The sequence below is a fragment of the Dipodomys merriami genome, unplaced genomic scaffold, assembly GCF_024711535.1.
Source record: "Dipodomys merriami isolate MVZ:Mamm:240054 unplaced genomic scaffold, mDipMer1.0.p SCAF_261, whole genome shotgun sequence".
Lineage (NCBI taxonomy): Eukaryota > Metazoa > Chordata > Mammalia > Rodentia > Heteromyidae > Dipodomys > Dipodomys merriami.
Genome location: NW_027204060.1, coordinates 314,705 through 340,912, shown reverse-complemented (window position 1 = coordinate 340,912; position 26,208 = coordinate 314,705). Strand labels below are relative to the sequence as shown.

The following is a 26,208-nucleotide window of genomic DNA, read 5'->3' as shown; positions in this document are numbered from 1 at the left end:
GAAGGGTATTTTCATAAGTAAGCAATCATCAGACTGATATTTTTATGTTTGCTAAAATATAACAGATAAAGTATCAATTAGATCTTCCACAGTGATGTTGAAGTCTATAACACTTGGGATTTCCTTTTTAAGAAACAGACCAACCATCCAGTCTCCACCCCATCCCCTGTAATACAAGGTCTTTTCTAGGAGGTCCATTTCATAACTGCTGAGCTGGATATACTTGACAGGTCTGTTGATGAGTGCCAGCAGGTTGTGGGTGCCCGTTATCTAAATAAATACGGTGGACTCTCAGAGTTCGAAGCATTTGTTATCAACACTCAATGTAAACTGCTAATACATCTCTTGGGCGTGCGAACGGTGCTGATGAGGGAGCCGTCCCATGATCACTCGCTTTCTGGAGATGGTGAGTGCTGGCTAGCCTGTCACATCTGTGTGTCAGAGTGGATTTATCTCATGAGGGACAACAGGAGTTGAGAGGGGAAACTGAGAAGAACATTCCCAAAGCAATGCTACAGAACTGTTCTAGAAAATACATGTGATTAGCATCGAATAAATTACTGCAAGACACAATTTCTGTCAGAAATGCTCTGAAGGATACATACTGCCTCAATCTGCTGATAGAGATTTGTGTGTTATAAAACATGTTTGCTATTGAGTAGAATGAATGTACCCTGAAATCTAAGAACACAATTTCCCACCTTATTTTTGAGAATTGCAACCCTTAAGCTTTAACAATATTTGTCTTTAAAATTAGAAAATAAACATCTCAGAACATAATGGATCTTGTGTGTTAGGATACACTTTAACAATTTATTTTATCTGGTGGTAAGAAATAGCTCCACAGAACATTCTGGTATGGAGAGTTGACATTCAGTCAGAACGACAGAAGGGTGTGCCTGCTGGCACAGTGCATGCGGCTGTGGGACAAGGCTGTGCACCACGTAAGCTCCATGCTGCACACACCACAGGTGCCCGAGGACCACACAGTGCTACAAAGCAACGCTCCTCTAGTCTGGCTCTGATGCACATGGCCTATGGGACCGGGAGCATGGCTCATAGAATAATCCTTCAAGCAGAGCCTACTAACAGGCAATAATCATCCCTCGGAATTACGCTCTCTCTCTCTCTCTCTCTCTCTCTCTCTCTCTCTCTCTCTCTCTCTCTCTCTCTCTCTCTCTCTCTCTCTCTCTCTCTCTTTCTCTCTCTCTCTCTCTGTCAGTTGTGGGGCTTGAACTCTGGGCCTGGGTACTGTCTCTCAGCTCTTCAGCTCAAGGCGAGCACACTACTGGTTAAGCCACAGCGCCACTTCCAGTTTTCTGGTGGTTTATTGGAGATAGGAGTCTCATTAACTTTCCTGCCCAGGCTGGCTTTGAACTGCCATCCTCAGCTCTCAGCCTCCTGAGTAGCTAGGAGGACAGGTGTGAGCTACCAACACCCAGATGAATTGTTTTCTATACACTTGTTGTGTAAATTGTTTTTCTGACTTATTTAGCACAGCAAGTTTGAATCTGAAGCACTTGAAGGCAATTTCCCCAAGTACAGTGCAAAGCATCATTTAAAAAACGGAAACGTCAACCATTTGGCCAGCATTATTGGACGCTGCTCCCCATGAAGTACCGTGGTTTGCTGAATGGGCGGTCTGTAGCACAAGCTCTATACCCTGAAACCTGAGTCTAGAAAAGTTGCAAGGAAAGAAGGAGTGTGATTTTCCTTCAGTGCAAAATTTCTGCACCACTTGTGTGGCGCTGCTTTCTCCAAGAGCTCCCTGAGGGGTAGGTCCATGCTGAGGGTCAGAGGACACCGTGTGGGAATCAGATCGTGAGTTTGTGAACAGTGGCACCTGGGCCAGTCCTCTGTGCCCCGCCCTCCACTGTGGCTTCCTGACTGGCAGTCTCAAAGACAGTCAGAAGGGCAGTGCTAGCCTCAAGCAGCCCCGTCTCCCCTGAGCACCACATGACGTGTGTAACTATGTGACCAGCCTAGGCGCTGCCCTCTACAACTTGTGATCATGACTCACAGATATCTGTGCTGCAAGAAGGTGGAAGGTCATCTTCCGACAGCCTTTGGCAGAACAGCATCCACAGAGATAAACAAATGGTGGGCTTACCGATTCTGAGGTTGTTTGTGAGCTTGTTTGTTTTAAAGGAGACGTTTTAAAGGAGACATGCTGCTTCCATTAAGCTACTCAGGCTTCATTATAAATGAAAATATTATTCCCTTTCACATCATGACCCTAGTTAACTACACAAACATGACTATTGCTAGTGGTTCCCATGTGTTGTGTGTGAGCTTTGTGCTCTGTGCTAAACCTGTGGTGTTGCGGTTAGTTCTCCTCTAATATAAATCCTTAGAGATTGCTTCTCTCTTCGGCCTTTTTTTTTTGGGGGGGGGTAGTCTCTGTTCAATCTCCAGATCACAGAACAATGTGAGCTCAGCACAATGAAACTTCACTGAAGGAATGCTTGGACAGACAGATGCAGCTGGGTGGATGGACAGATGGATGCATAGATGGATGGACTGATGGGTGGCTGGCTGGCTGGACAGATGGATGGGTGGATGAGTGGATGCCTGAACAGATGGATGAGGCATGGGGACAGATGGATGCATAGATGGATGGACTGATGGGTGGGTGGGTGGGTGGCTGGCTGGCCAGATGGATGGATGGATGGATGGATGAGTGGATGCTTAGACAGACGGATGAATGGGTGGATGGAAAGTGGATGCATGGGTGGATGGATGGACGGATGGGTAGGTGGGTGGATGTTTCAATGGACAGTGGATGCATGGATGGACAGATGGGTTGATGGATGGATGGATGGATGGCCGTGCATGGATGGAAGGTCAGATGGGTAGATGACTGGATGCTTGGATGGACAGATGGTTGATGGAGGGATGGATGGGTGCATGGATGGATGACAGCCTGCAGGGAGATTATTAGACCTATTTTTCATATTAAAGGCTCACAAAGCACGTGAAGGTAGTAACCAGGGATTGGATGTGAGGCCTGACACACACAGGTGTAAATGTCGAACTCCACACGGTTCTGAGATCAGGGTACTTTGAATGTGTGACTGTCCTAGCCATCCCTACCCCAGGATCACCGACAAAAGCATCTGCCACAGGAGAGGTGGCAGTGCTTCACTAAAAGTTCCTGGTTGGTATTAATTCCATGTACTAGCTGCCCAGAAATGTGTTCACTTTTCTAGGGAGACATGCCCCTTATGATCCTCTTACTGTGAATGTGACTTTTCCTCCACAGAACAGGAAGCTTCCTCCTCAAGTCGCCCAGTCCGCCACCACCAACTACGAAGGGGCCTCTCCCACATGGGGCTCCCAGAAGTTCCCATCGCAGCAGTGCAACATTCATCCCTGAGCCCCATGCTCAGAACCATCTCCTCCATACCCACTGGACTGAAGACTCCAGAGGACAAGCTGTGGACTTGATCAACACACACACACACACACACACACACACACACACACACAGACAGACAGACATATCTACAGACACAGACATACTTACAGACACAGACCCACAGACATACACATAGATGTACATATATAGATACACAGACATACACAGACACACAGACATACAGACACACAGACATATCTACATACACAGACATAGCTACAGACACAGACATATCTACAGACACAGACATACCTACAGACACAGACATACTTTCAGACACAGACCCACAGACATACATAGACATAGGTGTACATACAGTGACATACATACATACACGCAGACACATACCAATATACGTACAGTCACACACATAGATATACATACAGATACTAACACAGACAGACATATAGATACACACACTATATATATATATATATATATATATATATATATATACACACACACTCTATATGTAAGTATAAATCAAGTGGCCTACAAACAAGGTTTCTACAATTACCTAAATTCATATATTATGGATTTGCTAACTGCTTTTTTTGGCCACACGAACTAGCCAATACATTAAATATGTTTTTTAGAACAGGTATTTGAATATTTGAAAGAGACCTAATTATATTTCCTCTCTTGCCCCCAAATTTAACTTCAACCAGGAATATTTGAAAATTTAATTTCTATTTGCTTCACAATTTTTACATTAAATTTTATAAGTGTAGTCACTATGCAGTAAATGCTCAATATGTCAGAAGAGTTATTTATTTTAAAACTCTGTGAGACAGCATTTGTTTCATAAGTGTTTATAATTCTTAATAAAATGGAAGGATGTGACAAAATATGCCCATCAGTATCCTTGAGATTATGGAACAGAAATTTTAAAAGTCAGATTTTGTACATTTTCTATGTGTGTGAAGATCAAGCCTACAAGCAGTAAAAAGAAAAGGCATTTTAAAGAATTCACAGCACATAAACAAGGTATATAAAGCTGCTTCTAAGCACAGCTCTATGCCTGGCTAGAGCTGTAACTAGTCTCAATAAACAATTATTTTAATAAAGTCAAGAAGAGAGTTACCAAGAAAATTTACATTACAAATTCTTCTTTTCTAAGAAGGGAGCAGGTGACAACAATCAAATCAACAATGCTTTTAAAAACTGCCCTAGACTGATTTATGAGTGGACAGATCACAAAAGTGTTTGCTTTAGCTTCAGATTCCTTTCATCCTTCAATATGTCACTGTGCAACAGCCAACCCTAAAGTGCCCTTTCTGGCCCTCGTTGGACAAAGCTGACAAAAAACAGAACCCCATTTGTCCACTGTTAGCAGTGTGAGGAGTCACAGGACCCCAATGCAAACAGGATAAGTGAATGGATGGGTGGATGGATAGATGGGTGGATGGACAGATGGATAGATAGGTGGATGGACAGATGGGTGGATGGATAGGTGGATGGATGGGTGGATGGATGGATGGATGGATGGATGGATGGGTGGATGAGTGGATGCGTGGATGGATGGATGGATGGATGGATGGATGGATGGATGGATGGATGGATGGATGAATGGGTGGATGGATGGATGGATGGATGGATTGGTGGATGGATGGATGGATGGGTGGATGGATGGCAACTCAATAGTAAGATGAAGAAGCATTTTACCAGACATTCTGGATGAAGTGCCAGTCTCTACCACAAGGTGGAGACACAGGAAAGCAAGCATGGATTCTAGGTGAATTAAAGGTCCAGGAGTTCTTGGCAGCGTGCAAAGGATGACTTCAACAAGTGCTGCAGAACAGCAGTCAAGCTGGTCAGAGCAGCAAGGACCCTCTGGAGACCTGAGACTCTAGCCGTGCATTTCAAAGTGTTACATGAGGACAGGTCAGAAACCAGGCACAGACACCCCTCTGGATCCCAAGGAAAGGCAGCGGAGGCCTGCCAAGGGAGCTCTAGGGGTCAGAGCCACTTTTGCCACCTCCATGGTGCTAGGTCCTCTGAGGGGCTGGGTGGAGTGCCAGGACAGGAGGGGAATTCCTGGGGACTAAGGAAGCACATCGGGTGCCCCCTCAGGTGCAGTGAGGATGTCTACGCCGTGGACAGATTTCTCCTTTGAATGTGTATGACAAAGTAGCAGTGATATTAAGCAATGGCACTAATTTACCTTTCAGGTTTAGATCACTACAGTTTTCCTTTTTTATCTGGTGATACTGGAGTCCAATCTCAGTCCATGCCTCCCAGGAAGACATTCCACCACCCGAGTCAACCCCTGCCTCATGCTTCCATTATCTCCCAAGATCATTATGGTCAAGAGGGAAAAACACATCTGCTAGCATTTTCATTAGAAATGACAGTAGAACTAATGCCAACAATTCTACAAATAAATACAATTATTTATTTCCAACTCATCTTTTTTCAGCTTGTATTATGATACTTACTGGCAGCATCCTGCAGGGGATGTCTTTACAACTTTCCACCCCCTATTGAAGAAGGTTGGAGGCTTGTACAAGTCACTCCAAACCTAAAGCTGCTGGGGGCCTGTCCCCATACACGATCCAAACATAAACACTGGGACCAGGCATAGCTGGGTTCAAATCTTGGCCTGCCACTCCCCAGCTGTGCAACCAGACACGTTACTTAACTCTCTGACTTTTAACTTTAACCTGGACATTACCTACTTTGTGGGATAGTTGTGAGAACAGAAAATATAAAAAGTGCTGAAGTCAGTACATGCCCTTAAAAATTATATTTGTCTCAAATCTGATTCCTCCTTCTCATCCTTGGCTCGGTGCAGTTCACAACAACCTAAAACAAAATCTACGAAAGCAAAAAGCTCGCCCACAAATCCCTGCATTAACCAAGTCTTCCCAGCATCATGTTCTGAGGTCATAAATTTATAGACCCTTATGAAATCCTCTCTAACGGGGCAGACAACGAGAAGCCAGACCCGAGGACCTGACACTGGCTTCTCTTTGAAAGCATCAGCTGGTATGTGTTCATGACCGTGCTACATTCTGGGGTGCAGTCTCCAGGACTGGGGTGCATCTCTGCGACCAGCTTGTGTCTGGACCCACAGTATCATTTCTTGTTCTTCTACCAGTCCTTTGGTCTTCTATGACCAAAGCCGTGAAGCTCTGCCGAGAACCTCTTCCCTCTAACTTAGCTTTTTGTTCATTAGGTGATCACTGCTCTCTGCCACATGCCAGGCACAGTACTGGATGCTGCCTCATCTGCTTACATTTCTGCTGTTGCACCCTCCTGTGCCTGCCGTGGGTCTGGGGAAGAGGGGAGAAATGGCCTGGGCCAAGACAGCTAAGACAACATCAGCGACTACACTACAAGAGGCCTCTTTGCTCTGTCCTCCCACCATGGCTGCACCTGCTTTGCTCTGCCACTGCTTGGCCCTGAGTCAGGTCCCATGCATGCGCGATCACCGGCACCATTCCATGTGAGCAGCCTGGCTGCTTCTAGCTGAGAACTCCTGTCTGTAGATACATACCACCGTCTCAGCAAACACCCCGGGCACCCCGAGTCTTCGTGTGATCACTCAGCTGATGGAGACAGCATCAGTGTCTCACGTGGGGTTTTGAAGGCAAATTTCCTGGGTAAAGCCTTCTCTACAGTTATTAAAAAACCCAAATACTTTAAAATCAAAATACTAAAATGACTTCTACACGTTGTACAGTTACTCTGAATAAAGTAAAATTTTAGACTGTCATCTCCAGACCCTGTAGCAGAAGGGTAATTCCACCTCCAATGCAGCCACACATTTGAGGAAACAGGAACAAAGCCTCCGTGTGCTGAAAGCTAAAATGCCACTCTTCTGTCTACACAGAGAACTTGTATAACAAAAGCATCAGAAAGCAGAGTTAGAGTCCGGTGGCTCCGAGTAACTGTGTACACAAGACGCCTCTGGTTTCTGCTGTGAGTGATAATGTGGGCAGCTCGGCCCGAGTCCGACCGAGGGTGAGATCAGAGAATGGTCTGGGATGACAGCTGGAAGGCGCTGGAGGCTGGGCGCGGGCCCTGGCTGGGGCCAGAGCCTGGCCAGGGCCGGGACCGTCCCCTACAGGCCTCAAATCAAACCTGAAGATCTCCAGGTGTTCTGTGGCAATACCATGTCAAGTTTCCATGGAAACAAGTCTCTTGCTCACAGGGGAGACCTACGCGGACGTGGCAGCTGACCTCTGACACTGCCTGTGACTGTCAAGGGCAAGGATATTTGTCCTCTACTTTCTTTTAGAAAGAATGACTACAACTAAAGACATTTAACCAAACAGGAATTCCATGCTATTCGAACAGGACATGTAAAATGAGTAGATGTCATAATATACCTAAATCACATTCTTAACTGAGCCTCCAACAATGCAATAAAATAAAAGATGAGCTTAAAACAAAGAATCAGTGATTACAGTCTCTCACCTCTACTGCACAGCACTGATCATTGGAACATGAGGCTTCCTCCCACCTCAAAATGCAACCCTCTCCCCCCACACTTTTGGGAATGATGGTTGCGTTAAGTTCTCAGAGAGAATAATAATTGTGTTGAGTTCAGGTGCTAAAAATGCATAAGGAAAAAAGTTAGCACAAAGGTGACAATTAGCATGCCAGAAAAATGTCCTGACTGCATGATATTGTAATAAGCCATTAACACAATTTCCCTAATCATTGCAAGTTTATCAGGCATTTAAATTTAAATATATAACTACAACATCCACAATTAACCTAAAAAGCTTGTCTCTACACATGCACACCAAAATTCAAATAAAGAGTTACCCCATACACTGTGGTTTGTTTTTGTTTTTGTTTTTTTGCTTTTACATCAACTTTATTCTCAGAATAAAGTTTATTCTGTATGAGTTAACAAACCCTCAGATTGCCAACTGTTGTAGGAATCATATCCCTTCTTACATGTACCAAAATCTCATATCAATGATGAGTTCTGGGTTGCAAAAGAAGATTTACTGTTTGCACCTGTCTGTAAGGCTTTGTTACAAATTAAACAAAGACACACACACAAGTGCTCTACCCCACATACTGTTAAGCAAACATTCAAGACCTATGACTACTCATAGCTTATCAAATTTATCTTTTTTAAGTGCTTGTAGTTTCTGCCCTCATATCTGCTCCCCTTGATGGTACTTCTAAGTCCATTTTGATGAGCTGCCACAGTGGGAAGTTGCCCAGCATTTGTGACTTTAAAATAAATTTCAATATAAGTTGTAAAAGAATCATTAAGCCTCCTTTTCAAGAAAGACAACTAAAAGGATTCTTTTAAAAGAGGAGGACGTAGAGAACTAGCCTCAAAATTAACGTATATATGCCCATTAAAAATTTAATATTAACTTTAAAGGTAGCCTGAAAGGCATATGACTCTACTAATGATGTTGATGACTATTTTAAGTAACACCATGTTAACATCTGCAAAGTCTTAGGATGTATTTTGAAGAAAATTTTAGAGCATGGTGGTAATAATACAAATTGCTATAATGCAATAAACAATGCAAATAATGCAACAGCAATGGTTTGCTAGAAGCCGAGTGACCTCAAGTGTGAAGGTGGCTTTAGGTCTGACTGATAAATCATCCTCCCTGCAAAACACTGGACAACAGGCACTTCCCATCATCCCTCAGCACCGACCCAGACCCCTGTCGCTCCACCCCAGGGCAGTGGCCCGGAGTGAGCTTACCACTGGCTGCAGCGGTGCCCCTGGCATCATGGCATTCGCCAGCTGCATTTGCTGGGCCAACATGGCCATGTTCTTCTGCTGGATCAGGTTATTGCGCCCATTTATCTCCAACTGCGTTTTCAAGTGTGGGGGTGGATGAAGGTATTTGCAGTTCTCCCTGGAGCAACGGCCCTGGAGAGACAGAAGGAGCAAAATCATCTTAACAAGAATACAATCAGCCAACTGAAAAGCAAAGTAATCATGAAGGCAGGCCATCCAAATAAACCTGTGTCGGGCTTTAAACCTGCAGGACTCATATCATCTTCTCACACACATCCAGAATACATAATACAGCCAGCCAAATGCATCTAGCATGGTAAAGGATTAAGACATTTGCAAAAGTTTAAAATCCTTGAGAAGCTTCTTTATTTTAGTAATTTTTATTTAACCAGAATTCTAGATTCAAATTAAAAAACAAAAACAAAAACAAAAAAACCTCTACAAACTTCTAAGGTCAAACACTACAACAAAGAAAGTTAAATGAAGACTATCAGGCTCCAACCACATATCTTCCTGGTAAACTATTAAGAAATATTGTTTACAATATAACTTCTACTTTTCAGAGATACATCTAATTCCCATTTCTCAACAATGATAAAACAACCAGAAATGACTATATTCTCTCTCGAAATAGTTGACAACCTAATCTTTGAAGAATGAAAATGAGCTATTATAAAATAGTAAATACAAGTGAGCCTTCTTCTGGGGAGGCTTCTTCCATCAACTTTATTTCTTAAAGTCTGAGCATGCACCATTGTATATACTGTCAAATTGTATTGACAGTAATGGTTTCATCAGATACACTGACAACTTCTTTGACTAATAAATCTATCTAAAGCCACTTGTAAAGCAGAATATTCATTTTAAGTCATCAACCTCATTCCCTTTCTCTTACATTTTTTCCCTTTGGAAAATTCAAGATAGCTTAATTTGACTTATGATTGTAAACTGACTCCGAAAACTGATAATGTTCATGATAAAATGTGGCAATTCTCATTCGAATACTCTGCTGTGGCTCGTTAAGGGGCCTTGGTACACTATGATAATGTAGGGTGCTATCTGCTATTTTAACAGGCTTGACTTGAAACTGGTAGCAACAGGACACAAAGGCCCACACAGGTCTGTATAGGTCTCAAGACCTGAGGTAGAAAGCCTGGGCTAGAATTCAGTCTTCATGATTATGATTAAGTTTCTTGCTCAATGCTAGCACTCCTCCACTTGAGACAGAGCTCTCCTTCCAGCATTTTGCCGGTTAAATGGAGATATGAGTCATCAGAGTTGCCTGCCTAGTCTGGCTTCAAACATGGATCCTCAGCTCTCAGCCTCCTGAGTAGCTAGGACTACAGCCATGAACCTATAGGCATGCAGCCCACTACCACAATTTAAATCACAGTTCAAACAACATAAACACAAAACATTGGCATGCTTGTAATATGTATTTGTTCTAGCTATTAATAGGTCCAGAAATTGACCAACATTTACGTATCTATGACTTATTTCCCATAAAATCACATTGTTTTGATTTATGCTGAGTTCACAGACACATTGTTATTAGCTTAAGAACCTCCACTCAAATAATCAGGAACAATTTAGAATCACAAGATAAAGTGCAAAGCACAGCTGGCCAAATAAATAAGTGTACAGATGACAATCTGTTGTGTTCAGGACTAGCCAGACAGGGCCCCTAGAGAAAACCGGCCACCATTTCAGCATAAACAACGTGGCTACGAGGGTCTGTTTCTCAGGATCCCCACTTCACACTTCACACTGAAACTGGAGTTATTGAAGAGTAGATAAGTGGAGTATGCAGGAGATTCACGCTGCCCATTTCCACCCTTAGTAACTAATACAGAGACAGCCTGGGCCTGGACCAGGCCTTGCCCCGGACCACAAACCCAGTTCTAGATCCCAGAGCTGCTGGACTGGTAGGGAAAGGGAAGGCTGAGCTGGCGCGGCGTGTCTGTGCACCACCATGTGGTCAGTGGAAGCTCAGGTCTCTGGGTTTTACTGAGTTTGCCACAGCTCCTCCAAGAGCAGTGCCACGGAACAACCTCCAACGCCCCGCCCACTTCACTCTATTGGACATTTACCTTTAAAAGGCTGCATTTCTAAAACTTGCTGTGGATGTCTCTCCCAGTTTGCAACCACTGCCCTGGAAGCGGGGGTCTGGGTTAACACGTCAGGTAAGTGACAATGCAGAAAACACCTCAGAACACACTCATGTAAAGCCACATGAATGCACATTGACACGTGGAGGGAAAAAAAAATAGGCTAATCTTTCCAGGTGAGAACAGATAAACTTTGCTTCCTAGAAAGTTCAAAATGTTTACCATGGTGCCTGTATTTCTGAGTGACTGTGTCTCACAGATGAAAGGTCAGGGGTTAGCTGGAATGCATACCCTGTAGGGCAAACCGAGCAGCAGTCCTTCCTTTGAGAGCTAACATCAATGCCATGCTGACTGCCACCCATGTCACTGTCCTTTCCAGCGCCACATCTCAGCAGGCATGTGTGCAATGAACTTGAGTATTCCTTAAGAGATGCGTCAAGGCGAACCCTCACCCTAACTGCTCTAGGGACAAGAACAGACGAAAACTAAACTAAATACCACATGGTGATGCTTTTACGCAGAGGCCAGCGATTTAGAGACACAATAAAGCTTGCCGGGGAAAGAGAAGAAAAGGAAACGGGAAGCCTGCAGGTGTGCAGGGGGGGGGGGGGGGAGAGACAATTGCTAAAGGAGAGCATGGTGAGGCCAAGTGACATCAGGGCTCCTCCGGTGACACTTTATCTGCCACCCCACCAGACAGGGTAATACCCCACCAAAATGCCACCCATCACTCCATCAGCCAAAGTAGCACCCCACCAGACAAAGTAGCACCCCACCAGATAGGGTACCACCCACCAGAGAAAGTACCACCCCACCAGACAAGATACTACCTCACCAAAGTGGCACCCACCACCCCACTAGATGAAGTACCACCCCAGTACACGCCTTGTGGTTCTGCTCTGTGCTTTGCTTGAGTTGACAGCAGGGAAAACTGATTCTCACAGAGCTGTCCGGCAGACATACTTTAGAAACCACTTGTGCTCAGTTCTCCCTAAGCCTTGCTCAGGAACACACTGAATGGGATGAACTGAAAGCTTGCCAGAGACATCAATGTGACACAAGCCATGTTTAGGAGAAAAGAAGATGCTTGCTAGAACTCTGGTCTAGGCCATACTCATTGTTGTATCTTTCTTCTACCCTTTCTTGGGAGAGGGCTGAAATCAGAGCCTCACACTTACTAGTCAGATGCTCTCCCACTGGGTCCACATTGCAAGGCCTTTCCAACATAACCTGTATCTGCATCTCTGAAGAATTCAGTAGAAGCTCTGGATAGGGTTTTACACGTCTATCCCCGGACTAGCTCTGGCCTACAATGCTCCTTCTCAGGGTGGGCCCACAGGCACGAACCCAGACTGACCTTTGGTGGAGCGGGAGCTTTGCTGTGTTTTCACCAGTCTAGCCTCCAACAGTAATGCTCCAGATCTCCACTTCTTGAATAGTTGGAATTACAGAAGCAGGCTGCTATACTAGCAGTTCATTCATTTTATTTCTTTGTATTATCATTATCTTTACGTAGTTGTAAAGGGGTTTCAATCCACCCTAGCAGTTCCATTTGTTTTCCATTATTTTTCTATGCCTTCGAAGTAAAGGTGCGTTGTCCAGCCTCAGTCAGATGTCCCCCTGAAGTCTTATCTCCACAAGAGTGCAAGGACAGAGACTGAAGACACAGTTCTAAAGCTACACATGGTGTGACCAGAAGGAAAGATACAAGTTTATATGAATCTTCACCTTCAATAAAGCCTGTGCTGAAATGGTTGTGTATGTGTATGCATGTGATGTAGTTATATATTATGTATACACTAAGATATAAATTAGAATGAAACAGAGTGAATCTACATGACAATTTAGGGAATGGAAAAGCCGTTTCCTTGCTCTTTTTAGTACATAATGAAGTACTTGATAATGATTAAAAACAAAATGATGTCTAAGGGACCGAGTAAACATAATTTTAAAAAATCAAAACTTTGGCTGGGAATGTGGCTCAGTGGTAGAGTGCTTGCCTAGCATGCATAAAGCCCTGGGTTTGATTCCTCAGCACCACATAAGCAGAAAAAGCTGGAAGTGGTGCTGTGACTCAAGTGGTAGAGCGCTAGCTTTGAGCTGAAGAAGCTCAGGGACAGTGGCCCCCCCTCAAGCCCCCCCCAGGACTGGAAAAAGTAAATAAATTGAAATTGTAGCTGAAATTCAGAATAAACAGTTTTCTATTTTTAATTTTACTTTTTTTCATCTAAAATAAAGAATGTTGTGATTTATGAAGTCATAGTCTGAAGAGACACATTATTCTACTGTCAAATGGTAAACATGGGGTAGGATTAAAATTACAGAGTCATCTTCCATAGAGGAGTAGATCAACAGGGTGCTGCACAGGTGTCAGACCCTGAGCCCTTCTCAGCCCTTCCCTAACACCGAATTCCCAGGTAGGCTTTTTAAATCAGAGCCATTTATTTTAACTGTTAAAATAAAACCCAAACTTCCATTGGGATAGATGAGATATGCAAACATTTTCAAAACACTTTCTGCAGATATTCACTGCTCATATCTTAGCCAAATTTTGGGCATGGAAATTTGACAGCTTCTTATTAAAAATTCTTACCATTTTTCCCCCAAATGATACAAATTTTGCCACAAAAAGCAAACAGCAACATTGGCTAGTCTGTATTATATTATTATGTAATACTAACATAGACACATACACACACATTTTTTTTCCTTTCTCCTCTTTTATTATGTTTAAGTAGTTGTCATTATGAATACATCTTGATTACTGTCACCCCTTTGTAAGCTACAATATCTAGTGGTAGGAAATATATGGCAAGAAAATGTTACACACTGGTACTCACACTCACGTATGCACATCACTTACTTGCTTTCCTTCAGTTGGAAAGAAGTTCAATTCACCCTGGGTCTATTTGCTTTTTGCCAGTATTAGAACATAAATCAATGCATTTAGCACAGAATATGCATTAACATTCTTTGATGTGTATTTCTTTTCAACACACTTGTTCCCATAAAGGACTGCTGGCTTACAACAGCACACATGCTGACGTGTGTTCAGAGTGGAAGATGAAGGTGGCAGAGTGCGGTGCATATACCTGAAGCCTCTCCCTCCACCCCTAGGGGCCTCTCCTCATCAGCGCCAGTCACATCTGGGGCCATGTGAATTTTCCTTACAGGAACATTCCAATATACCCTGGTCTCTAGCTGCCAATGTCCCTGTCCGTCACACCGCCTTGTGGACAGGAGAAAGGTTCTAAAATAAAGCCAACCACTGCTTCATGCTATTGACAATTAGTAGGAATAGTACTTACTGGGTAAGGTACCACAACAAAATGGCAGACTGGGTAACTAATTTTCTGGAAACTAATTTTCTACAGTTTTGGAGGCTAATTATCTAAGACCAACATTCTGCTAGCTGTTTCATGCATGATGGTACACACCTATAATTCCAGCACGTTGGAGACTGAGGCAAAAGGATATTGCATTTGAGGCCGGCTCAGGCTTCAGAGCAAGTTCCAGGCCAGGGTGTATTATATAAGAAGTCACTGATTTATTTGCAAATAGTATACAATGTCACATAATGAATGTGTAGCATATGCGTTATACATATACGTGTGTGTGTGTGTGTGTGTGTGTGTATATATATATATATATATATAATCTCCAATTAACCACCAGAAAACTGGAAACGGTGCTGTAGCTCAAAGTGGTAGAGTGCTAGCCTTGAGCATAAGAGCTCCTAGACCGTATCCATGCCCAGAGTTCAAGCCCTATGACTGACAAAATATATATCAAACACTACAAATTTACTATATTTTAATCATACTGAATTATCATATGGTAAATATATTTAAATATATTAACCATAATTTTCCATTCACTTTTTTATTCCCAAATATTCAAACTCTCTAATTGAAGTAAATGAGATTTTTCACTGCATAATTTTCTATTTTTAATACTACAGCACTCACATTTATTTCATAGATCTTTCACCTAAAGAGGAAGAAGCTATTCTTCAAAGCAAGTACACAACTTTTGATTTTAATTTTTTTGGTCTGTCAAGTGACAAAAGCAACAAATGCTTAGCACTAGAAGTTAAGAAAGAAATTAATTCTCCTCTCATTTTGTTAGACAAGTAATCCTCAGTACTCTAAACCTATTGTGAAATAAATATGGTAATCCTAATCAATATTTAAACCTTTACTTCTAGATATTAACATAAATAAGTGCTTGGAGCTCAATTCAACCTCAGAATTGAATAAGAGAAAAAAAAGGCAGAAATTTATTCATGTAGTTTTGCTGAAATGGTCCAACACCTTACAAATAGTTTACCACAGATACAATGCTTCCAAATGAAATACAATATAAGGCAAATTTGGCTTTTTTCCATAAAAAGTTCCTGTTGATACACACAAACATATTTATTTGCTCCTACACATGCTCTACTGTGGCTTAATTATTGAGACATCAAGTAATAGAAACCCACAGGCACCCAGCAGTGGGAGTTTCAATGTGAAAGAATGTGTAGCTGACCCCAGGAACATGCACAGAACACCTTTCCACCATTGGCTGACCCAATGTCAAACAAGAGTGTGTGAATTAGACTTTACTAGCTATTTAAAGAGTCATTTCCAGAGTCCAGCGGCTGTTCTGGGCCCCATTTTGTAGAACATTCCTACGCTTTCATGATAAAGATTCTCGGACATAAAAACCAATACTGACATTTACAACCTCCCAAAATATCTTCCCTCCTGACGCAGTATCAGGCACGCTAACTCAAGCCCTGGGACACCGTGACTTTTCTCCCAGGAGCTTAGGGGCTTTGATTGCACAATTTCCATGAATCATCTTGGATATGCCATATCTGAAACCTGACACCTCCTCTCCCAGGCATTACATAATGCGGGAGAGCGGGAGGGGCACAGGGGAAAGGGGGTAGAAAGTCACACACCCTCCTGAGACTGACACACCACCTCCTCCCGACACAGCTTGTATCCGTGAGATTACACGCATGCAGCTGTGGGGCCCGCCAACCTGTCTGTCACCACCCAGTGGGCATGTGTGCCAACCACTACAGGGTTTTAGCCGTGGGGACAACTCAAGGGCCCCAGACAGATCTGCTGTCCAGCGTTGCGTGGGATGGCATGCTCTGGCTGTTTCCTTGGAACCACACTCTCCTCTATTCCACAGAATCTTAAAACAAGAAAACACATTGTGGAAAGATGACATCAGGGCATGAGCTATGCAGGCGTGGCTGGCACCCCCTAGGGGCCTCAGAGATGGTTCTGGTAGGTCCCCGAGCCGAGCCAGCACCTCTGACCTTGTGAGGCTCGGTGGCCTTTGCCAGGTGCCAGGCTGTTAACCAGCCCAGTGCTGTTGGCTGCTTTTTTATAGCACCATAAAACTGAAAATGCCACATCACTATGTTTCTATTATTTTTTCAATTGCTTCATTTTTTTCTTCAGCATAACAACTGTCATGATTTTAAACTGTGTGCAGCTGAAACTATCCTGAAGTTTTATGAGTTCCAAATCAGACGTTCCTCCATCCTGGCTAACAATTAAAAGCCCTAACATGGAAATAATAAAATTAACTGATCTATTTGTAATGTGTGCTTTTCAGGAGAGAACTAAAAAGGAATGTTTGATAACAAGTACTCAAATCACTCTACCAGTACTTGGTGAATTGCAGCATGACTATATTATATTTCTAGGGCTTTCCTGAGGATAAAAAGCAGGTAAAATTTCCTTTTACTCTCTTGCAAGACATCTTCAGGCAGTTCCTCAACAAGACCTGTGCCAGCCCCCCAGTCACATGCAAAACAAGAACTCTCCATTTTAAAATCCTCCTCCTTGTGAAGCACTAATTAGAAGCCAAGTGATCTACTTTACAATAAAGGCATACTGCAATTTACATAACGCCCCAGGTGTCAGGTGCTGTCTGCAGCATCCATAGACAATGAATCCTGAGAGGATGTCAGTTCTCTCCGCATCACAAGCAGTTTGTATTTTCTGTCACATTTTACCAAAACACAGCGTAAACAAACTGCCCAAGACACATTCCGGAGCCCCAGCAGCCCACACACAGAGCTGGAACACTGAATGGCTGAACCAGGGCTGCCGTCTTCTGACCATCTTCACAGAGTGAGGTCAGCTGGCCGTCCAAAAGCACACCTGCTCCTAATCGTGGGTGTTCACACCAGAGTGACTGCCAGAACAGCCACAACCAAACGAAGGCTTTCACTCCTTTGAGTTCTGTAAGAGAACAAATGCTTCTTGATAGAAGCCACTAGTCTTGGAGAAGATTAACCCACTTCGTACTTCTAAAGCACAGCGGGCAACATGAGATGCTCATGGAGTTCGGTGTATCTTTTACCACTGCCCTGCCATTTGAGGGGATCAGTAGTACAAAAGAAAGAGAGCACCACTGAGTTGAAGCACTGCCTCGCATCCATGTCCACCCTGGATGCAGGAGACCATTGGAGTCACTATACATTCGCCAACTAGGCCTCTGTGACTCTAATTTGTCAGGAATTATATGAACATTCTATTATATGTGTATAAACATAGGCAGTTAGAAATGTAGTACAGTGCATTTCAAAGGGCCTCACTTTAATTCATGAACAGTAAACTAAGAGACATCAGAGAGAGAGCTAATGTTCCGGTAAGGGAGCTGGAGAAAACCAGCATGACCTTGTATTGATATGAAGTATCTGTTAACATTTGTACCAGGTAGATCCTACAGATACAAGGAAACAGGCCTCTTTTCACGTGTCTATGTCTGCATGAACATCACTTTTTGTTAAAGTCATTCAGAATTTCAAAGTAAAGATTATGTAATGTGTTCCCAAGGACTTATGTCAATATTTCCATTGTAAACCTTCAGTCTAAATCTACTAGATGTGATAGTAGCATGCTTATAATTAGTGTTCAGTTTCCTACACAGATGGATAAAGTTTTGGCTGTCATTAATATGCACAAGTGATTACATCACAAGGTTCTATAGTCATGTAGAAACATCATTAGTTTTACCAAATATCTAAGACCCTAGCCTCCCAGTATTTCACCCTTGTAAGACAGTGGGATTCCTGCACAGAAGATGTGCCGTTGCCTTTGTCCTCACAATCTTTCAGCAGGTGAAGTCGTTAAACGCTATGGTGTCAGCTAAGTGACTAGGGCGGGCAAAGGTGCTGAGGGCCTGTGTCGCTGTGGACCAACGTAGTCTTCGGGCACAACAACCCAGCACTTGAACAAAGTGTGCTAAAGGGCATGGGCCCCTCCTGTGGGATGGCACTCCCCGCTCTCCACAATCCCCAGACAGCCAGCGAGGATGGTGCTCCGTCTTCAGCTCCCTCTCAGACTCAGGTGCAGGAGGAAAAAGTTAACTGGCTCAGAGACCTGACATGTCTCCATTGGATGCCTACTGCAGAAGTGGTGACGGCAAGGGTGAAAATATCCCTTAAAGCAAAAGAGCAGCATCACATCCTGGTCACCTGAGCCTCTGTCGCCCTCCTCCACCCCCTCACCCCCGAAACTTTCTCTGCTCGAAGGCAGTCCCCAAGGACACGGGAAGGAGCACTCAGACATGACCGGGACATGTCGGGAAAGCCACACCACCCAAGAGAGTCTGCAGAGATGCAGTTAGATCCTAGAATCATCCTGGATTTTTTTTTGCACTGTATTTTTTTTGTATCCATGAGGGGATAGGTCCAGGTTACACATGACGTCTGTGGCTCCAGCTATGGGACTTTCATAACCACATCCCTAGGCCAGCCCCAAGGCGGAGGGCACCGAGCTCACCATGTCAACGAGGCACTGGGAGTGCTTAGCCTTTTCCCAGGTGCGTGGTTCTAAACGGCAATCTGCATCTGCTGTGGAGTCTTCCGTGATTAGTTAAGAGGAAAACAGGGTGGCATTGGGCCCCCCGGAGCTTAGGACATGACAACAAGGTGTTAAATTATCCAGAATGTGAACATGAGTGCAGAACACAGACAGCTGTCACGCACGTGATGTTTTGAATCTTGGTATCACATCAACAATATTTAGTCTCACTGCCCAGATCTGTGATCCCTGCGGCGTGTGTGCTGAGTCTGCTTGTGTCCCACACCCCCACTCTCCTTACAGCTGGGTCTGCCTGTGTCCCACACCCCTACTCTCCTTACAGCCAAATCCACCTGTGTCCCACACCCCCACTCCCCTTACAGCTGGGTCTGCCTGTGTTCCAGCATGCCCTCCATCCCCCTCCGCCCTTCCCCTGGGCCCCTCCTTGTCCCCCTGCTGTCTACCTTGTGTCCTCCCCTGAGATGGCTCCAGAGGGGCCTTGAACCTCAACCTTCTGAGCCCAGAGCCCAGGCCAGGCCAAGGACCCCCAACCTTCTGAGCTCAGAGCCCAGGCCAGGCCAAGGAAGCCCAAACAAGCACAGCACCCAGGATCCAGGGAGGCTGGGGGTCCCTGGAGTTCTGCTACCCTGTCGGTGGACCTTATTCAGTGAGCAGGGAGTGACATGTGCCCTGGAGACAGGAAGGAAGTGAGGGAGGGAGAAAGGGAGGAAAGGTATGGAAAGGAAAAAGTAGGATAGAGTCTGGATGGGTGGTCATAAAGTACCCCATTATTTCTGAAATAACCAATAACAGGAACTACGTTCAGACATGAAGGAGGAGAGTGAAGAGAAAAGTTAGGACAGGGCAGAACACTTCTCCTAAGCTTTTCTGTCAACCCCCAATGACTAAACAAGCAAGAACCTAACGTGCATTACCATAAGGCAGCAAGAAAATTAAAGGCGAAATGCCTTTTTCCCAACATCGAAGGTAGTAAACAGTGTTTAGTCCTCATCCGGGTCTGGTGCTCGGTCTGAGGCCTGATCTATACCCAGCTGGGCTCCCAGGGGTTAGGAGATCCAGAAGCCACAAGGTAGACAGGAGCCACAGGGCGCTGGGCCTCTGCATGTGGACTGCCAGGGGTGCCAGGGGCTGGCATCAGAGACAGGACCCTGGGACACAGCCCTGCATCAGCCACCCTCACTGCAAAGACTGGTAGCCGCAGCATCACCCATGCATCTACCCAGCGATCCTGGACACACAGCAGTCTGGGCTCCTGGAGCAGCAGCTGGTAAACCAGCATACAACGCCCTGTGCCAAACTCCTTCTACCATGACACAGAGCACCAAAACACCAAACTCCTTCACAGAACACGGAGCACCAAAACGCCAAACTCCTTCACCAGAACACAGAGTGCCAAAACACCAAACTCCTTCACCAGAACAGAGAGCGCAGAAACATCAAACTCCTTCACCAGAACACAGCACCAAAACACCAAACTCCTTCACCAGAACACAGAAACACCAAACTCCTTCACCAGCAGAGCAAAGGAAAAGCCACCGGTTATTATCAGAACTGTCATCTGATCTCTGTATCTGAACAGAAGGAAAATTTCGGAGTCACATGTACAGAACCCTGTGAAGAAATGACAATGTACAGCCAGTCCACAAATGACAAATTATGAACATCAAAGGCAAATACATGATGAGAAATTATCTATGACTGATTAAGAAAAAAACCCTCTGTCCATTGCTTGAACTCCTCCAGAAGAACCATGCTGTAACAGCACACTCATCTAGGTGCACCAGGGCCGGGCCCCATGGGACCCTGCTGCTCACTCTCTTTGTACGCAGGTGCCATTCTGCTATTGTCGAGTCACCTACGAGCTTTGCAGTGTGGAAGTGAGCTGAAGGGAGGAGCTTCGCTATGCCAGCCCAGCCAGCCCCAGTGCTGAAGAAAGACACAGAGTCCCTCATTAAATCACATGAGCAGTTCCCTCACACTTCTCACACAAGAATTCTGAGAAATTAAATAGTATGTACAAAGCCGCAGAACAACTGAGTGTCCACAACACCGGTCAGTTCCACATACGTTGTGCAAACAGACCTGGCCGGCTGTGTTCACAACCAGAGAGAATCATGTTGGAACTGAAGTAGATGGCAGCGTTTAAGAATGAACCAATTAACCAGTGGTTCGCACCTGTCATCCTAGCTATTCAGGAGGCTGAGATGTGAGGATCACGGTTCAAAGCCAGCCCAGAAAAGTACCCATGAGATTCTTATCTCCAATTAAACCACCCAAAAACCAGAAGTGGCACTGTGGCTCAAATGGTAGAGTGTTAGCCATGAGCAAAAGAGCTCAGGGACACAGCTCCCAGGCCCTGAGTCCAAGCCCCAGGACTGACCAAAAAAAAGAAAAAGAAAAAGAAATTAGGAAATGAGCCACACGAGACTCATTTCATTGTACAAGAATACCCTCAGACAGGGCAGGGGATATAGCTCAGTGGGTTTGATCCTCAGTACTGGGACAAACAGAAAAGGAAAACAAATGGCCTACAAAGACCGAGACTAGACAACTGCATACCCCTAGGCCATGATTCCACTCAGTGCTCATGATGTTTTGTATAGCACAGACCCAGGCATCTAGCCTGCCCTATGCAGAGACTCAGTTATACTCCCCCAGATTACTTCTGCCTTTACAATGATAGCTATGGGTGTAGTGGCTCTAATTCTCCATAAAATCATGAAGGAAATCTATCTGATGCTCTAAAAAGGGCAGGCACATATTGGAAAATCATGTAGGATGAACTGAATGTCAGTGACCAAAATACCTTCAGACTAACATTGTTACTCTCAAGAACACTAGAAAAGCTCCATAAATCAGACACTACTCTTCAGGAGGCTTCTTAGAAAAAAACATTTTCAGTAAGTTCATACCTCTTATTACAAGGGAGGACATCTGGGAGGACTCTGAGAAGGAGACAACTCTTATAGCAAAGTATTCAAATAATATTCAAAACTCAGTGCCAACCTCTTCTCGTGTATATGAAAAAAGAACAAGTGACCACAACCTGTCATTGCTAGTCCGCTAATTAATGGACACACACACTAGGTGTGTGTCAGCCTATTGTGATAGCTCATCATTGTACTGGATAGAAAAGGAAAGACAGATGGAGAGCAGAACTGAACCAGGGCATCACAGTGAGTGGAGGGAAGACACTGTCAGAGCCATGCAGAGGCAGTGTTCGAAGCCCTAGCATGTCCCCTCCACATGAAGAACAGCCCCTGCATCACCCCCTACTGTGGGTTTCAGTAACTTTCTGGAGACAGCTGGCTGGCCCAGGAACCAGCTCGGGAAGGGGCCTTGTCCACCAGAAGCACTAGGACCCTCTAGGTCAGTCCCCAGATCAAAGTGTCTGGAGGTGGGTTCGAGCCAGCACTAGGGAATGAAAGCTGGGACAGGGATGCAGGGCCTTTGCAGATGTAGGAGGCTGGGGTAGGGCTGTGGGGTACTCAGAGCCAGGCTGAAACCTGACGCAGGCCAGGGATGGAAGGCCAGGGGGCAGAGGAGCGAGGGGCTCGGGGCCTCTGGACAAGGCCGGAGCACCATGCGTTTGGCGGGGCGGGAGTGGCTGCTGCTCCACAGACTTGTGCTGGGCAGCAAATGGAGCCTGCCTCACACAGCGAAGGCCAGCAGGCCGTCCACACAGCATCTTCCCGCTCAAAAACAAATCAGGGGCTTAGCTCTTTTCTACTCTGATGAATTTCAGAATACAGATTTTCCCCCCATGTTTCTGCACAGCCAGCTGCAGAAGTTTCTAGTCATATGCAGAGCATGCAAACCCACCAGGGAGCTGCTTCTGTGACACGTGTTCCTTCTCATGTTCCTGTGTCCGTGAGCACAGGTGCAGAGCACGCAAACATGCCAGGGAACTGTCTCTGTAATGCGTGTCCCCTCTCAAGTTCATGTGCACATGACCGCAGGTACAGAGCACAAAAACACATCAGGGAGTCATCTCTGTAACACATGTTCCCTCTCAGGCTCATCCTCCCCACCCAATTAAGGCAACTTCATCATTTTGCCACACAGAACAGAAATAGAAAGCGTTGACAAGAAATGTTCAAGTAGACATGTCTTACTCAAAAACTAATGATTAACACGTAGGATGTTTGTGCTTCTTTTCTCAGCTTAACCACAGCAAAAATTCTGGGTAGCTGTTTGTTCAACGATGCAGAAGTAGGAAAACTAGGCGGACCTTCAAAAGGATTCCGTTCGTGTTTTGTGCTCGAAGCCACACATGGAATGTAAACATGTACACAAGGCTCATTCTGTTCAACTCTGCCCCCTCTGCCTAACCCCAGTGGTCAGTCAGAATTTTTATGTCACACAGAGGATCTGAAACTTTTAGTAATAAAAGCATTACATATCAATAAAAAGTGAAGTACACATTAACAGGATTATAATTTTTCCCAAGCAATAGAATCTGTTTAAAAAAAAAAAAAAAGAATACTAAGGCTCTGTCTTTCCAGGTACCTGTGGCCAGATTTCCATTCCTGTAGCATAGTAAGTCTTTTTCCCAGTATTTGCCACTTATAAATCTCACTGCCTTTACATAATGAAAGCAAAATTACAGTTGTGAACAGTTCTTATGGTGTTTGTCACACATGTTCCTGGGCAGAAATGTTAAAAGTTTACAATTCATTGAGATGAGAGAAGGAAAGAGAGTATCGGTGTTTTAATTACCAGTTTCCTAAAAATCCAGCCTTTCCCACCAAAACAGTGTTGGCGTGGATCCATCAGCATTCTCAAAATGTGCCTGTGAAGGGTGGGAGGGGATGCGTATGGAGGAGCCACTGCAGCCACCACACAGGAGGTCCTTCAGCTGTACACAGGCGCCAGCACTCCGCTGGCCAGACTGGATTTTCCACAACTTGTGCTATGTTCTGTTTTTCTGCAGGAATGATTGCAAGGGCATTGGTACAGGTTTACTACCATGCTAACGCAAAGCAAAACCCAGGCAGGCAGGTGCCACAGCCCCTTGAGGGCTTTGGCTTTGCCACACGCACCTCCGCGGGCACCAAGGGGTCTATGTGGACCTGTGTCCAGAAGAAATGATGAGGTCAGAAGGAAAGGGTGAGCACGAACGTGGAACTGAAGAACTGGAAACATGCCAGGCAGGAGGTTAAACGTCAGTTGTCAAGACTGGGAACAAAAGCTTAGCCAGTTATGGAGTTCTACTGCCATGAGAATTTCATTTTCAAATGAGGGGGCTGTCACTCTTGGTAAGGTTTTACTTTCTAATATTTCTAATAATGTGACAAAGCAAAATTCCCTAACACTGACAGATAAGGCAAGCTTTGTAGTGAGACCTCTACAAGTAAATACACAGCGAGGTGTTGGCAGCTCAGGCCAGTAATCCCAGCTACTCAGGAGGCTGAGACTTGAGGATTGTGGTTTGAAGCCAGCTCAGGTAGAAAAGCTCATGATACTTTTATTTCAGCCCAAAACTGGATCTGTGGCTCAAGTGGTAGAGTGCTAGACAGGAGCAAAACAGCTCAGGGACCATGCCCAGGTCCTGAGTTCAAGCCCCAGGATCAGCACAGCAAAAATAATGAAAATAAAAGGAGACGTATACATTGAAGTTCAAAGCCAGATCCTGCCTCTTCCTTGTAATAGCTGCGTGTACAGTTTCCTCACTGACAAAACAGAGCTCTATGCTCGTCACTTGAAGGGGGCTGGGAGAACAGCTGTGCGAAGACCTGATGGGCACTGGACCCTGAAGGGAGCTGCAGCTGCCCATCTGGACCTCCAAGGGAGCACCCCAGGCTCCCGCATACCTGCGCCTTCCACAGGCCTGCTGGGGATGCTCCGGGGAGGCGGGGCCTTTGCCATGGGGCCTAGGCTCCTCTTCTGCAGGTTTCTAGACCAGGGTGGCCTTGCCCTGCTCCAGTCCAGGAACGGCGTGCCGGTCCTGAACCATGCCACTCATCACGTCCCAAAAATTGGACTCCAGCATCCACGACACAAACTCACATTCAGTTAGGCTTGTAAGGTTCGTATACATGCCTGTGGATATGCAGGTCTTGTGCACATGTGTGTATCTGAGTGTCTGTGGTCCTATGCACACATGTGTCTCTGTGTCTGTGGATTTGCAGATCCTGTGCGCACACGTGTCTGCATGTCTGCAGAGATAGAGAAGCCAATGCATCGTCTACAAAGTAAGTGTGGACAATAAACCTCAACTCAGGTCTACAAAGTATTTAATGCAAACATGATGTAGTAAACTAACCTAGTCGCTCACAGCCAGAAAAGGGCTGTTACTACTCCTGATCATCAATGCCGACATCCCTATTTTCCAGCGACTGGCCCGCTTGCCTCCACACTGCTGGTGTGGAGCATGATTCTTTGTAGGTGACAAAGATGCATCTTTCTTTGAAGCATCCAGCCTGCTGGTCTGTGTGCGTGTGAAATGCCTGACCTGCATTGTGGACACCTCTCCCTAGTGTGGCTGGTTCTCACTCCTCCACACCAGACGCCTCAGACTGGTGGAAGGTGGGCAGAAGTGAGAACTGGCCGTGAGGCTGCCAAACCCAGGCACCTGCTCGCTGCCCAGACTCAGAAGGAGGGAAAGTAAGCGGCGTGCGGTGCCACTCAGCTCCAACACTCAACCGCTTAGCACTCCAGCTGCCGGAGAGGCATGGTCCACAGCTAGGAGCTGGCACACCCACATTTTAATGCTCTGTGTGTTCCAGGACTTTCTAAGTTCCCAAATGGATGGGTGCCCTACTTTGTCATGTCAACACTCAACCAAAAGTGTGGTGGAAAGACAGGCGCTCTCTCTAGCTGGGTGCTCTCTCCGGCTGGGTCACTGCTACTAAACTGCGCGATTTGGATCTTTGGAATTACTGTTGAATATCCCAAACCAGAAAGCCGAATACAAGAATGTAAAGGGCTCAGAAAAATTCTACTGGCTTATGGCCAGTAGCAAGGGCCTGTGGCCCTGAGAATGGATCTCTACTAAGGAAGGTGCAGGCTGCAAAATCTTAACACATGGGCTTTGCACACTTGCTCACCCTCTGTCCTCTACTAGACTCCTAGCAGCAAGTATGTACTAAGAAACATACCTACTACATGCTTCAT

General features: G+C 45.1%; 1 protein-coding gene and 1 non-coding gene across 15 annotated transcripts in view; both read right to left on the bottom strand.

The window, feature by feature from the left end:
- The window catches only part of LOC138837084 (muscleblind-like protein 1), a 162,322-nt gene that overhangs the window by 25,320 nt on the left and 110,794 nt on the right, over positions 1-26,208 (bottom strand). For all 14 annotated transcript variants that reach the window (XM_070035857.1, XM_070035868.1, XM_070035867.1 and 11 more), the window contains one exon: positions 9,108-9,278. In XM_070035857.1, the coding sequence (XP_069891958.1) occupies positions 9,108-9,278 (171 nt within the window). The remainder of the gene's footprint in view (positions 1-9,107; positions 9,279-26,208) is intronic.
- LOC138837101 (small nucleolar RNA SNORA40) lies at positions 8,315-8,443 on the bottom strand. Its single transcript, XR_011375176.1, has one exon. It is a non-coding gene; the product is annotated as a small nucleolar RNA SNORA40 (small nucleolar RNA).